This window comes from Nerophis lumbriciformis, linkage group LG35 (assembly GCF_033978685.3).
Source record: "Nerophis lumbriciformis linkage group LG35, RoL_Nlum_v2.1, whole genome shotgun sequence".
Classification (NCBI taxonomy): domain Eukaryota; kingdom Metazoa; phylum Chordata; class Actinopteri; order Syngnathiformes; family Syngnathidae; genus Nerophis; species Nerophis lumbriciformis.
The window spans coordinates 20,843,890-20,858,875 of record NC_084582.2 but is presented as its reverse complement, the minus strand read 5'-3'; the positions used below and the strand labels follow the sequence as shown (position 1 = coordinate 20,858,875).

The 14,986-nt window shown below is 41.3% G+C and overlaps 1 protein-coding gene across 1 annotated transcript in view; it reads right to left on the bottom strand.

Moving 5' to 3' along the window:
- Window positions 1-14,986, bottom strand: part of exoc3l1 (exocyst complex component 3-like 1) — a 117,840-nt gene that overhangs the window by 19,299 nt on the left and 83,555 nt on the right. The window contains exons 9-12 of the mRNA XM_061927938.1: window positions 10,874-10,991; window positions 9,950-10,075; window positions 8,322-8,422; window positions 8,120-8,236 (exon numbers count right to left, since the gene is read on the bottom strand). Of these exons, the coding sequence (XP_061783922.1) occupies window positions 8,120-8,236; window positions 8,322-8,422; window positions 9,950-10,075; window positions 10,874-10,991 (462 nt within the window). The remainder of the gene's footprint in view (window positions 1-8,119; window positions 8,237-8,321; window positions 8,423-9,949; window positions 10,076-10,873; window positions 10,992-14,986) is intronic.

The window sequence follows — 14,986 nt, the reverse complement described above, 5'->3', positions numbered from 1 at the left end:
CGGCTGGAGGGCCCTCTGTGAGCCTCTAGAAGTGGGCTGCAGGGTTTTTTTAGGGCAATCTGTGCATCGAGCATTCAGACTTCTTGGAATCAGAGGGTTGCCGGAGAGAAGAGCCACCAGAAACATCAGCGAGGTTGCTGAGAAAGCCTCAAGGTGGTTGTAGATCAAGAGGGAAGACGGATGGAGTAGTACACTGCTTGGACACAAGCCGGAGCCTGATCAGCCCCGGTTGGGTCGCCCAGGCGAGGGTGTATAGAGATCAAAGACCCGAAACACCTACTCAGTGTCCGCCCTGAGATAGGTAGGTTGTGAGTTCAAACCCTGGCCGAGTCATACCAAAGATGATAAAAATGGGACCCATTACCTCCCTGCTTGGCACTCAGCATCAAGGGTTGGAGTTGGGGGTTGAATCACCAAAAATGATACCCGGGCGCAGCACCGCTGCTGCCCGCTGCTGCCCACTGCTGCCCACTGCTCCCCTTACCTCCCAGGGGGTGATCAAGGGGATGGGTCAAATGCAGAGGAAAAATTTCACCACACCTAGTGTGTGTGTGACAATCATTGGTACTTAGGGCTGGGCGATACATCGATATACTCGATATATCGCGGGTTCGCCTCTGTGCGATATAGAAAATGATCATATCGTGATATTGTGATATTGGAGTATACGTTGTCACGCAGTTGCTTTTAGCTGCGGGCATTACATTACAGGCGTTTCTCACTTTTTCTAGTCGCCTTCTCACAGGGGCGTAAAACAAGCCCACCTTCTTACATACGTCACATACTGTCGTGCGTGTAACGTCATACGCCCTCGCCCTCGCCCAGCAGAGAGGTAGCAGCATGCTAACGTTAGCTGAGGCAGGTAGTACAAGCGGAGCGGTGCGAGTGACAATACAAGAGAAGGTACAAAACTGATCACAAATAGAGGAAGAACAATTAATGCCCCATGGGGGTCGGGGGGGTCGTGGTTGGGGTGGGGGCGTGGTTGGGGGCGTGGTTAAGAGGGGAGGAGTATATTTACAGCTAGAATTCACCAAGTATATATAAGAAATACTTGACTTTCAGTGAATTCTAGCTATATATAAATATATATATATTTATTTTATTATATATATATATATATATATATATATATATAAATAAGAGAAATACTTGAATTTCAGTGTTCATTTATTTACACATATACACACACATAACACTCATCTACTCATTGTTGAGTTAAGGGTTGAATTGTCCATCCTTGTTCTATTATCTGTCACTATTTTTCTAACCATGCTGAACACCCTCTCTGATGATGCATTCTGCTTCGTCTCCTTGTTGTGTGCGCAGTTGTGCACTGCACTCTCTAAAAGCCATAGATGTTATTGTCACATATGCATGTACAGTAGATGGCAGTATTGTCCTGTTTAAGAGTTCCACAACATTGCTGTTTACGGCAGACGAACGGCTTTACGGTAGACGAAAACGTGACTGCTGCTGTTGTGTGTTGTTGCCGCGCTGGGAGGACGTTAATGAAACTGCCTAACAATAAACCCACATAAGAAACCAAGAGCTCGCCCTCGATCATTCTACAGTTATAATGTGATTGGGCAGGCACGCTGTTTATATTGTGGGGAAGCGGACGTGAAAACAGGCTGTCGACACGTCACTCGGGTCCGCATGGAGCTGGAGGGGGCGTGGCCTCCAGCTCCGCCTGAATTTCGGGAGATTTTCAGGAGAAAATTTGTCCCGGGAGGTTTTCGGGAGAGGCGCTGAATTTCGGGAGTCTCCCAGAAAATCCGGGAGGGTTGGCAAGTATGGCTTATTCTACTGTAATTTATTGATATTAATCATGGAATGCTGTTACTAGAAAAGGTTACAGGAATGCACACTTCATCCTATGCTTACATTTCATTGTGCAACATGAGGATGTTTAAGGGGAACTAAATGTGATCTCTGAAAGGGGTACAAATGATTTCCAAAGCAGGTCCCCCACCCAGACATATTGTACAATACTAATCCATAGCTTATGAAAAACAAGATTTCTTTTATTTTCATTACAAGTGGGCCAAATCACTAATATTACAAAATAATCTCATGAAAATGACTCCTCTCATTTGAGTGTTATTATAAAAGATTGGTTTGAGACACGTGTGTTGCTGGTATTGCCACATTGTGATGTTGCTCACATGTGCTCCACTGAATGCTCAGGGAGTTTTTGTGTTTGCTCAGACACATGAACAATTAGAGGGAACATTGGTAGCAGCACTACTAATTTGTTCTTTCATTTAAAAAATCACCCGCGAAAGAATGAATAGTGCTTGAAACTCCGCAAGTTAACGTCTGCTGCTGGTGCCACACCCAAAAAAAAGCCGAAACAACCTGCACTGACAAATGAGCCTGACGTCTTCCATTTACAGATCAACACCATATAAAAAACATAGTCACAAACACAAGTAGATAACGTTCGCAGTAACTTATTACATAGCGGAGGACATGGCCCCATAAACATCATCTATGCAATATTTTGACCAGAGAACCACCATTACATGTTATGTAGACCACAAGGAAGTGTTTTCAATTTAGAAAAATAATAATAATATGACTCCTTTAATGCGCCCTATTATATGCATCAAGTGTTCATTCAAGGCTAAGGCAAAATATCGAGATATATATCGTATGTCGCGATATGGCCTAAGAATATCGAGATATTAATAAAAGCCAATACCGCCCAGCCCTACTTTAACTTTTAACTTTAACACCCAATGAACCTCGGTTCTTTACTGAAGATGTGTCCAAGTTGCACCGCAAGGTGTTTCTCAATCTAAGTGCAAAGAATTGAGCAGGAACATCCTCTGTTTCAAGCGAATATATAAAAAACATACAGCTGAGTGTCTTTACCCTAACAATGTAAACATCCAGTAAACAAGTGTTAAAAAGTAATGTTCGCTTGAGTGTTTTTAAACTTTTACTTTATGAGAAGCAGTGTTCTCCACAGTGGACATGTTTTTTTTTATCAGTCTGGAAAATGTTGTTTCTCAGAAAAGTTAACTAAAAATACAACTTGTAATATTGTGAATACCTAACAAACTGATGTTTGGCTTCTCTGGCTTCAAATATATTTTCTGGGTGACGGTTTATGAGGTGGCGACTTGTCTAGGGTGTACGCTGCCTTCTGCCCGAGTGCAGATAGGCTCCATCCCCGAGAGAGAAAAGAGGCAGAAAGTGGATGGTGATTTCTCAAGTAGTTTTTCAGTTTCCTCCTATTTCCCGCAGTATACATTTTTTTTTTTGTGATTTCGGGTGGTAAGACGTGACCGAGTGACTCTGTGTCGCCTTGGAAACGCTCGATATTGAAAGCGACGTACTTTGCTTTGCAGAATGCAGACTTTCTTACCACCGCCAAAGAGGTTATGTTTTCGCCAGGGTTTGTTAGCAACATAACTAAGAGTCATGGATAGATTTTGATGACATTTTCAGGAAATGTTCAAAAAAACATGTGTCAGACTGATCATATGTACATGTGGGTGTTTATTGCTCCGTTTCATTTGAACTACAAACAGGCACTTACCGTATTTCCCGGACTATAAGGCACACTTAAAATCCTTTTTTTTTCTTCTCAAAACTCGACAGTGTGCCTTATAACCTAATGTAAGGAATAATTCTGGTTTTGCTTATCGACCTCGAAGCTATATTATTTGGTACATGGTGTAATGATAAGTGTGCCAAGTAGATGGCAGTCACACACAAGAGCTATGTGTAGACTGCAATATGACTCAAGTAAACAAAACCAACATTTTATATGTTCCATTGAAAATATAGAACATTACACACGGCGCTCAAATATCTATCAAAATGTTGTAGTACGACTTTGGTAAGCTATGAAGATGGATTATACTGTGCTTCAACATAAGTGTATTATTATGGTGTGTGTATAAGGTAAGACATTATCTGGCGTTTTGTTTCACAATATTACGCAAAAGCAACTTTTCTTACCTGCTTGTACTGCTGATCTGTATTTGGGATCTGCATAAGTCCTGAAATATTGTGCGTGTCCACCATTGTAGTCCGTGATGACACCGTAGTCGATAAGCTTCTTCTTTTTCTCTATCTTCTTGTTATGAGATATTCATCCTCCGCTGTTGCCATTTCTAACATAAAGTAGTGTAAAGTTCTTACTTATATCTGTCAGTAAACTCGCCATGAAAGCGCCAAAACATACCGGTGTAGTGAGTTTACATTATTCACCCAAGGAACTTTAGTTAGAGAGTTCCGGTCTCACAGTTTTTCACGGGACACATTTCCGGCGGATGAGGAGATGCTGCTCCGTTATTGATTTAAGTAAAGTCTGAATGTCATTAAAACAGTTAGCTCCATCTTTTGACACTTCTTCCACTCCCGTCCTTGCACGCTACACCGCTACAACAAAGATGGCGGGGAGAAAACGCTGCCGAAGGTGAGCCACGTAAATAAGACCACTCACAAAACACGCATCCGCCTTTGTAATCCGTGACGACGCCGTAGTCGATAAGTTTCTTCTTTTTCTCTACCTTCTTATGCGGCATTCATCTTCCGCTGGTGCCATTTCTAATATAAAGTAGTGTAAAGTGAGCTACGTAAATAAGACCGCCCACAAAACGGCGCATCCGGAAGCGACTGTCAGAAAGCGAATTGAAGATGATCTGTAAAACATAATCAATGCAACATTTTGACCAAAGAACCACCATTACATGTTATGTAGACCACAAGGAAGTGTTTTCAATTTAGAAAAAAAAAATTATAATATGACTCCTTTAATGCGCCCTATAATCCGGTGTGCCTTATATATGAAAAGAGATCGAAAATATGCCATTCATCAGCAGTGCGCTTTATAATCCCATGCGCCCTATGGTCCGGAAAATACGGTACTTTAACTGATAAATGATGAAGATGACTGAATTGACCAATATGACAATATGATGAAAAGACTGTAATGAACATAAAAGACGGTCAACAAAAAGTTTCTTCCCCCAATTCACCCTGCTACCATAATCCCAGCCGCCGCACCGCAGGTGTATGCGCCTAATATAATAAAAACACCACGCCCACAGTGCAACCCACAACCAATCAGTGCAATTCTAAGGTGGCCAATGATATCCATACACATACAACTTAAGGTAATAACAAGTGTGGTTCTTAATATCTCTTTCAAAAAGCTTTCTCCCTTTGAATGCGGTTAGATTGTTGAACTGCTTAAGCAAGGCCTCTGACAGCTGAGGTTGGACACAGTAAAACATAATTTTGAACTTTTTCAAAGACTCTGAAGCATATGGAACAAAAAAGTCAAGTGGTAGACCCAAAATGAGCCGGGTGGTAGTGCGCTAAGACACGGGAAAATTCTGTCCCCAAATGAAGATTATCACTGGAGCCGAATGCAGGCCAATATCCAACAGACATCTGGGAGAGAAGTTTTAGAAAGAAAACATGTCTTCAAAGGCCTTGTCTCCTCCTACAACACACGTTTTCAGGAGAGCATCCGAACATGGGACACTGAAAGGTGGAAGAAAGTTTTATTCTGTGATGATAAAAAAGTAACCTGAGGGCTTCCAGCATTACTGGCACGACAAAGAGATCCCACCTGAGATGAGTTCTACACGGCACAGTGAAGGGAGCGCCATCATGATCTTTTTCCCCTCAATGGAGCTTCAGGTTGTGTCAAACTGGCTATGTGGAGATGTTGCATGTTCATCCTCCGGCCCTAATGCCTGCTTTTTTACACTTTACTTTTCCTAGAGGAATAACTTCATTCTTTAGAACCATCTTGCTTGTTACCCTCATCTTAATCACATGGACAACATTTGGTCATGGATGGCAAGGGAAGTTTACGAACATGGACATCAGTTAAAGACAGGGGATGTCCTCCGTGAAGACATCTTCACCCATTGGAGCAACATTCCCACTAACCTCCTGGAAACACTCACATCAAGCATGCCCAAACTTTTTTAAATGATCAATGTTACGGTTCAAACACTTGCCGCCTCTCACTCTGCTGTGCGCTCCGCTGAGCACGTTTCGGGACACGCCCATGGGCGTTCCTCCGCCTATGCGCAGCTGCGCTCACTCAACGATCAACACACCTGGCGCTGATGAGATCTCCCCTGCCTTCTTAAGCCAGCGTGTCCTGCGTTCGAGTGCCAGAACGTAGCTACTTGTACCAGTACAGTAAGCCTTACACGTCTCTAGCTTCCTTGCCTATGTGTTTCCTCACTCTTTGTGTTTCCCCTCTGTGCTCATTGTGTCTTGTCCTGTGTCGTCATCCAGCAGCCCTTCGTCATTCCTTGGTTTCGAGCTGTGTGTCCCGCCTTCCCGGATCTCGACCTCACACCTGCCCCCGGTCAACGACGCATCGCTCCAGCCCCTGACCACCTGCCTGTACCCGGACCTCTGAACTTGCCTTGCCCTTTCTGAACTTCCGCACTGATCTCAACACGCACCTTCAACACCACCCGGTAACAGGTATTATGACATAATTGCTTCACATAGTCACACCATATATATTTGGATTAGTCACACACTTCATTCTTGTATATATCATTCAATCGTAAACTTTTACAACTGTGCCATCAGCAGTGTCCTCACTTACGGCTGTTTAGTGTGGTTTGCTAGCTGCACTAAAGCGAACCAACAGGCCCTCCAGCGAGTGGTTAAAGCGGCGGGGAAAATTACAAGGACGATACTCCCAGAGATGAGTGCCATGTACACAACTCGCTGCCTAAAGTGAGTACACAACATCCTGAAGGACAGATACCACCCAGTACATGGCCTCTTCAACCTGCTACCCTCTGGAAGGAGGTATAGATCGATTTGCGCCAGGACCACCAGACTGTCTCTCAGTCTGTATCCCCAGGCTGTGAGACTGCTAAATGAACAGCCTGCCCCTTTGCTGCCCCGGACCATCTTATTACCTCACTCTTCACCACCTCAATAATTGTGCTCTGGACATTGCATTGCTGCAACATCAACGTAACACCCATCAGACATCCGACTGTTCCCACCCCCACGTCCCTCTATTCGCCATCTTCCTAACAATGCTAAACTGTAAACTATGGTCAACCTGCACTTCAATGCAGTTTCTATGCCGCTGGACAAAGCTCAAACAAAATCTTGTTGACATGTATGACTTAAGTGGTATTATGACAATGACAATAAAGGAATTGATTGATTGATTGATATTAATACACACGCTGCAAGCTAAACGACGTCCCTGCCTCCGTGCCGTCTCCTTCTCCACTGTACCGTTACAATCAATTAACAACAATGGTGAAGCTACTCATTACAGAGTCCTTTTTTCTAATTTTTATTTCCATTTTCTTTTTTTCCTGAAGTGTGGTCTTAAACACTTTAATGCTTGTTTGCAGTAAATTGCTTACGTTGTCACGTTTGGGTCGCACGTTTATGCGTGGGTCGTTCTCCCAGGATGCAGACGGAAACTCCGGAGGCAAGGTGCAGGTAAGACAGTGATTTATTCTCATAAACCAGGCAGGAACAAACAAACAAAGCAAGCGTGCCGATAGCACGGGGAGCTCAGGCAAAACTTAGCACAAGAATCAAGAACCAAAAGCATGGATCACAAAAATAAATGTTGCATGAAGCAAATAAGAAAACCAGACTGAGTGTGGCGAAAAACAGGAATAAGTAGCTCTCTGATTAGTGCCCGGCAGCAGGTGAGCGTGCCGGGCACTCCCTCAGTTCAAAACAGGAACTGAGGGAGTCAAAAACTAAACAAAACATGATCCGGGCAACGAATCATGACATACGCAATTTATTTTGTTTCACGCCTATTTCATCTGAATGCATTTTGAAACTCTACTTATGGTGTGTTCCAATTGTACTGGTAAGTTGAAATTTCAGAGTTCCTAGTCAGAAATTTCAACTGGAAAGCCTACTCGGAAGGGTTGAGAGTCCTCATTTGGCTTCAGAGATGGCTGCTCTGAGTGTAAACAATGATTGAAGCTTGAATAATATCCGTTATTAGCACATCAATTTTTTTTGTTGCACTAAATAAGCCGTGTATGTTGTATTATTGGGTGTTTATATATGGTTATGTTACTATAGTTACTGTAACTGTATGTTACATTTTTTACTAAGCATAGATTCTTACTTGAGGACAATGCAGTTGCTGATGGAAGCCAGCAGATAGTGGAGGTAGAAATGGTTATTGCTGTTGCTGGGACCACTGCGATGCTTCTTTCCAAATTCCACCAGGGCTTCTCGAAACCTGAAGGTGCAAATGATCTGGAGGTGAGTGAACACGAGACATTGGTGAGCTGCTACTGGAACAAAATGCATGCTGAGGAACAAACCTGTTGAGGAGGTTCTCTATTTCATAGAGCCCCATTTGTATTGTTTGATCTCTGAGGGATTGTCCAATGATGAAGGCAACACGGGCATTTTCCTCCAGCATCTATTAAACATTGCAACAATAGCAAAATATTGTAGTTCACTTCTGTGACAACTTTCTAAAGGGTTTTCTTACGATAGCATTTGGAGTTGTAGATCATCATATAACACAGATAACGTACACAAACTAGCTTGAGTAAAGGGCCGTGGTTTGAAGGATTAGAGCAAGGGTCGGCAAGCCAAAATGTTAAAAGAGCCATATTAGACGGAAAAAAACAACAAAAAATGTCTGGAGCCGCAAAAAATGAAAAGCCTTATATAAGTGTTATAATGAAGGCAACACATGATGTAAGTGTCTACATTAGCTATAATTACCTACTATCATGTGTCGCAGGCTGACGCAAATCTTCGTTGTCAGAAATGTTGAAATTTAATATATATTCTACACATTTTTACAACTTTGGAAAACATTAGTAACATGGAGGCTTCTCAGAGGGTGAGATAACTCCTGGAAATTACTAGCTTAGAATGGCCAACGGCATAGATGTGTGTGTCCAAGTTAAAGGAAACGACAGGCTGTCTTCTTCTAGTCACTGGAATCTAATGATTTAATTACAATATTTGAAAGCTGGGTAAAGTTTGCGGTTGTCTATACTGGCACTAAACAACTATCATAAATGCAGTTGATATTACGTACAGAATATTTTTTACAAAAAAAAAAAAAAAAAAAAAAAGATATTACGTACAGATAATCTGTCATGAGACATGCAAATATAAATTAAATACACAGAGGACACAAGTAAAGGAAATTAAATGAGCTCAAATATACCTACAAACGATGCGTAATGATGCAATACGTACATACAGCTAGCCTAAATACCATGTTAGCATTGAATAGCTTGCAGTCATGCACTGACCAAATATGCCTGAATAAAGTTAAAAAAGTTAAAGTACCACTGATAGTCACACACACACTAGGTGTGGTGAAATTACTCTCTGCGTTTGACCCATTTCCTTGTTCAACCCCCTGGGAGGTGAAAGGAGCAGTGAGCATCAGTGGCCGCGCTCAGGAATAATTTCTGTGATTTAACCCCCCTATTCCAACCCTGGATGTTGAGTGCCAAGCAGGGAGGTGATTGGTCCCATTTTTAGTCTTTGGTATGACTTTGAACTCACAACCTACCGATCTCGGGGCGGACACTCTAACCACTCATTTTTTTAGGCTAATATAACATATTTAGCATTATTAAAACATAATTTTCAACCTTACCTGACACAACAACACACAGCATGTCTGCTTTACAAGACCAGTGCATTACTGCCGCATGTCACAGGGAATAGAGACAATGTTAGCAGAAATGTGTTTGCGGTAAAATTAATTTATAATTTGACATTGACATTTTACATGCACGTCTTCACAAGAAATAGGGCTCCCCACAGATTGTGGGGCCCTACACACAGTGTGTGATCTGCGTATTAGGTAGGGTAATTTTTGGCTGCTATTGTAGAACCATATTAATACTGCCAAACTTTTTTATTTTGAAGCTTACAAATGAGTCAAACAGAAAAGATAAAAGTGCTGAACTCCAACCTGAATGATGATGGTTGGCAGGCTGGTCGTGTAGAAACCCTCATGGTCTGTATCAGGCTCCTGGTCTCTTTGCCAGTCTTGCAGCTCCACCTGTAGCGCTTTCTGCATCCATGCGGACACACTCTTCTATATGACAATATTGAACATAACATAGCATAACCTTGGAAGAGGAAGCACTTTTTTAAATTGCTGTGTTTGCAGTTGGATCAATCCAATGAAACGGTGCCAGGGAAATGAAATGTATAAATGCAGGATGAAATTAACTGGAAAGGAAGCAAAGCATTGGCGTGATTACCTTTACATTTATTTATTTATCAAGATGGGGCCACGAATGGCTGCCAAGGTACTGCGCTTTCATGCCATTGCTGTGTTAACTGCGGACCCCGACTTAAACAAGTTGAAAAACTTATTCGGGTGTTACCATTTAGTGGTCAATTGTACGGAATATGTATTGCACTGTGCAATCTACTAATAAAAGTTTCAATCAATCAATCAATCAATGATTATCTGAAAGGTGTGTTACACGGTCAGTGATCAGACCAATGCCTAAGTCAGTGCAAAGATGAGTGAGGAGATTGACTGGTGTGCTCACAGGTAAATTTCACTTTAAAATAAAACCTGACTTTATATGAAACTTTTAGCAAGTTCTGAACAAATAAATTATGTACATTCAAATAAAACATTTAAAATATTTTAATGTATGACATTCTAACAATAAATTGCATTTTTGTCCAAATATTGGGGTTGATTTGAATTATGCACACAAGTAATTTACTGCAGTTAGTCGTGATGCATGAAAATGCAAAAGTGTGATTAATCTGATTTAAAAAAACGTTTATTATTTGACAGCAGACATTTTAGACATGTTGCCAATAAATAGAGTAGAGGTTGTGTAAGATTATTTTTTTTAAGTTGTATACTCACCCGGACACTTTGCACATATTTGTTCTGAAGTTGCTCCAGCCCCTCGGTGGAGATAAGGGGTCCAAGCTCTCCCCCCTTCAACACATTCAGCACATCTGGATGACTCAGCATTTGAGGGCTGCCAAAAGCAGACTGTCAGACTCTCAGTGTTTCTCTTTGACAACACAAACAAGGAGCTATGTTGTGTTTGGTGGGCAGTAATGTAAGTAACGAGTTATTTCATTACTCTAATATGACCCTGAGTATTCTAACGCTTTGCTATCTAAAAAACAGTAATCAGAATAAAGTTACTCATCAAGTCACTGGGCGTTACTCTTTTTGTCATTTTCCTTAGCAAAAAGACATACCGTAATTTCCGGACTGTAAGGCGCGCTTGAAATCCTTTTTTTTTCTTCAAAACTCGACAGTGCGCCTTATAACCCGGTGCGCCTAAAGTACGGAATAATTCTGGTTTTGCTTACCGACCTCGAAGCTATTTTATTTGGTACATGGTGTAGTGATAAGTGTGACCAGTAGATGACAGTCACACAAAAGAGATCTGTGGTAAGAGGTATGATGGCAATATGACTCAAGTAATTAACACCAACATTTTAAATGCTCCATTGAAAATATAGAACAGTACACACAGTGCTCAAAAATCTATCAAAATGTTTTACTATGACTTTGGTAAGGTATGAAGCCGCTCCGCTTGATGGATTGTCAGCGCATTAAACATACGAGTATTATTATGTGTGTATAAGGTAAGACATTATCTGGTGTTTGGTTTTGCGATATTATGCAAAATAAACCTTTCTTCTTCTGGTACCTGCTGATCTGTATTTGGGATCTGCATAAATCCTGAAAAAATGCCCGCATTCGCCTTTGTAGTCCGTGCCGACGCCGTAGTCGATAAACTTCTTCTTTTTCTCTATCTTCTTGTTATGTGACATTCATCCTCCGTTGTTGCCATTTCTAATATAAAGTAGTCAAGTTCTTACTTATATCTGTCAGTAAACTCACCATGAAAGCGCTAAAACATACCCGTGTAGTGAGTTTATATTATTCACTCAAGGAACTTTAGTTATTAGAGAGTTCCGGTCGGACGGTTTTTCACGGGACACATTTCCGGCCTTGTTGTTGTTCTCACATGAGGAGATGCTGCTCCGTTATTGATTTAAGTAAAGTCTGAATGTCATTAAAACAGTTAACGCCATCTTTTGACACTTCTTCCACTCCCGTCCTTCCACGCTACACCGCTACAACAAAGATGACGGGTAGAAGACGCTGCCGAAGGTGAGCCACGTAAATAAGACCGCCCACAAACCGATGCATCCGGAAGCAACTGTCAGAAAGCGGCTAGAAGATGATCTGTAAAACATAATCCATGCAACATTTTGACCAAAGAACCACCATTACATGTTATGAAGGCCACAAGAAAGTTTTTTCAATTTAGAAAATTAAAATTTAATAATATGACTCCTTTAATGCGCCCTATAATCCGGTGCGTCTTATATAAGAAAAAAGTTTAAAAAAAAAAAAAGGGACCATTCATCGGCAGTGCGCCTTATAGTCCGGTGCACCCTATGGTCCGGAAAATACGGTATTTGTTTTCTTCATGTGTCTGCGGCAATGACCTCATGTCATAAATCACATTTTTAGCACCAGCAGAGGTCACATGTAAAAGCAGGAAATAAACTCATTGGTGAATTTATTGCGAGATTTCTAGACAACACTAAACATGTCATAAAATATTCTCTTTAAAACTAATGTTTTTATATCAATTTGTGTGCTTAAAAATACATCAAAATGCTTAATAAATCATGGTCGTGCTTTGACAGCTACCCCCTCCTGTTTAGTACTGGTCCCATGGTTTGTAGGGGCTGTGTTTACAAGAAGCAAAAGGACAGCAGGAAACAGTGTGCAGGTAAGGTGATGATTCATTCTCCAAATGCAAAACTCAATTTAACCAGTGTTCTGCTGGGAAAGCTCGAGGCTAACTTAGCTTAGCAACATAACATTTAAACAAAGGTATTAACTTAAAGGGTAGCTCACAACCAAAGTAACAGTCGCGAACAAGACTGCCAGGCTGAGTCGCAGGTAAGGCAGGTAAATAGCTCTCTGATTAGTGAACAGGAGCAGGTGAGCATCCTGACCAATAACCAGAGGCAGTTGCAGAAAATCAGCATCCATGGCAACAAAGGGAGCGCTGAGCAGTAATGAACACTCAACTAAGGATAAATAATAACAAATACTAAACATGACTAGGTCAGGATATGACCTAGCATAACATGTGACAATGTTAATGAATTTTTACAAACTTCGTTTTGATTCGCAAAGCTATGAGAAGGGGACAAACTCTTTAAGCGTATTTCCAGAGGAATGTTCAGTATTCAGCCAGACTTTGAAGTGGCGACTGGAGCTGCACACAGGGACTCTGATCTCATTTGAAAATAAAAATAAAATGAGTGGATCAATCACATCGGATACTCACTATTTACACTTTTACATGCTGTAACAGTAGTCAATGACACGCCATTTTTGTAGTTATTAGCTTCAACCCGAGTGACCGAATGCAATGCTTACAGGCTAGCGCTAAATTTGATGTGTTCATGTTGTTGCTGTGACATAAACACTGACATTTATGATTTATATATTGTTATTTACAAGTAAAATGTGTCTGGGACTCGCATGGCTGTGGTAATTGTGACCCCAAGATGCAGGAGGACGATGTGCAGGTAAATTCTCACAAGTAGCAAGGAGGTGCAGCAGGGAAGTGCAGGAAAACATAAGCAGCACAGCAAACTGAGTTAGTAGCATAACAAAGGGTGAGTGGTCATGCACACAGCATGCAGGTAAAAGTCAGCAACAGCAAACACTCCTCGAGCCTTGACTGGAGGGCGAAACAGGCATAAAAAGCAGCCTGACTGGCAACTGCAACCAGGTGTGCCAGGCTGCTAATCAGGGACATGCGAGGGAACGAGCGCCCAGGGAGACATCCAGGAAATGGAACTAAAATAAGGGCGGTGACAGGAAATAAACACAAACTAAGGAAATAAAGCACATGATGCCAACAAATTTAATACAAAACAGCCAGAAGGGGAGTTACAATAATCATACAACCTGTCATTATTCACCTAAATATTATTGTAAATCTGTCAAGTTTTCCTTTACTTCATAGTCATAGAGAATAGGTAATTCATGTAGAATTATCATCAGGGAATAATGATAATCCTAACAAGTCATTATTATTATAATTATTATATTATTATTAGTGCATCATTCCTTGAACACACCCCAGTTGTGTGCTATGAGATACAAAAGTGATACTAAAACATAACTTGCGGCCTGCGGGACATCTGCGGCCCACATACCCATATTTTTATGCACGCCCATCAATCTTGTATCCCACAAGAACGAACAATAACTATTTTTTGTTTGTTTGTTTAAACATTTGCTTTTTTGGATGTTTGACACATACAGTCCAGAAATACAATTAAGCAAATATGAAGCCACAGACAACTGAACTCCTGAGTGTCCCCAACATGGTGCAGCAATACACAAAAGCAGACAAATAGTTAATCAATGATCTACATTTTAATTACTTTTCAATCGGGGTTACATTTGAGTTCAGTCTCTTTGACATATTTTAGGAAACCACCCTATAATTCCTGAATTTTCACACAACCGTTCAATGTCAACCTAATTCAGTGACGTGCGGTGAGGTTGATGGCTGGTGAGGCACTGACTTCATCACAGTCAGATTTACAAACATTTGAACCCTAAAGAGTATCTTATTCACCATTTGATTGGCAGCAGTTAACGGGTTATGTTTAAAAGCTCATACCAGCATTCTTCCCTGCTTGGCACTCAGCATCAAGGGTTGGAATTGGGGGTTAAATCACCAAAAATGATTCCCGCTGCTGCCCACTGCTCCCCTCACCTCCCAGGGGGTGAACAAGGTGATGGGTCAAATGCAGAGGACAAATTTCACCACACCTAGTGTGTGTGTGACAATCATTGGTACTTTAACTTAACTTTAACTTTACACATACAAACTGTAGCACACAAAAAAGCACATTTAATAAAAAAACGTTATTATGGTCTTACCTTTACTTATAAATGCGCCGCTGTTGT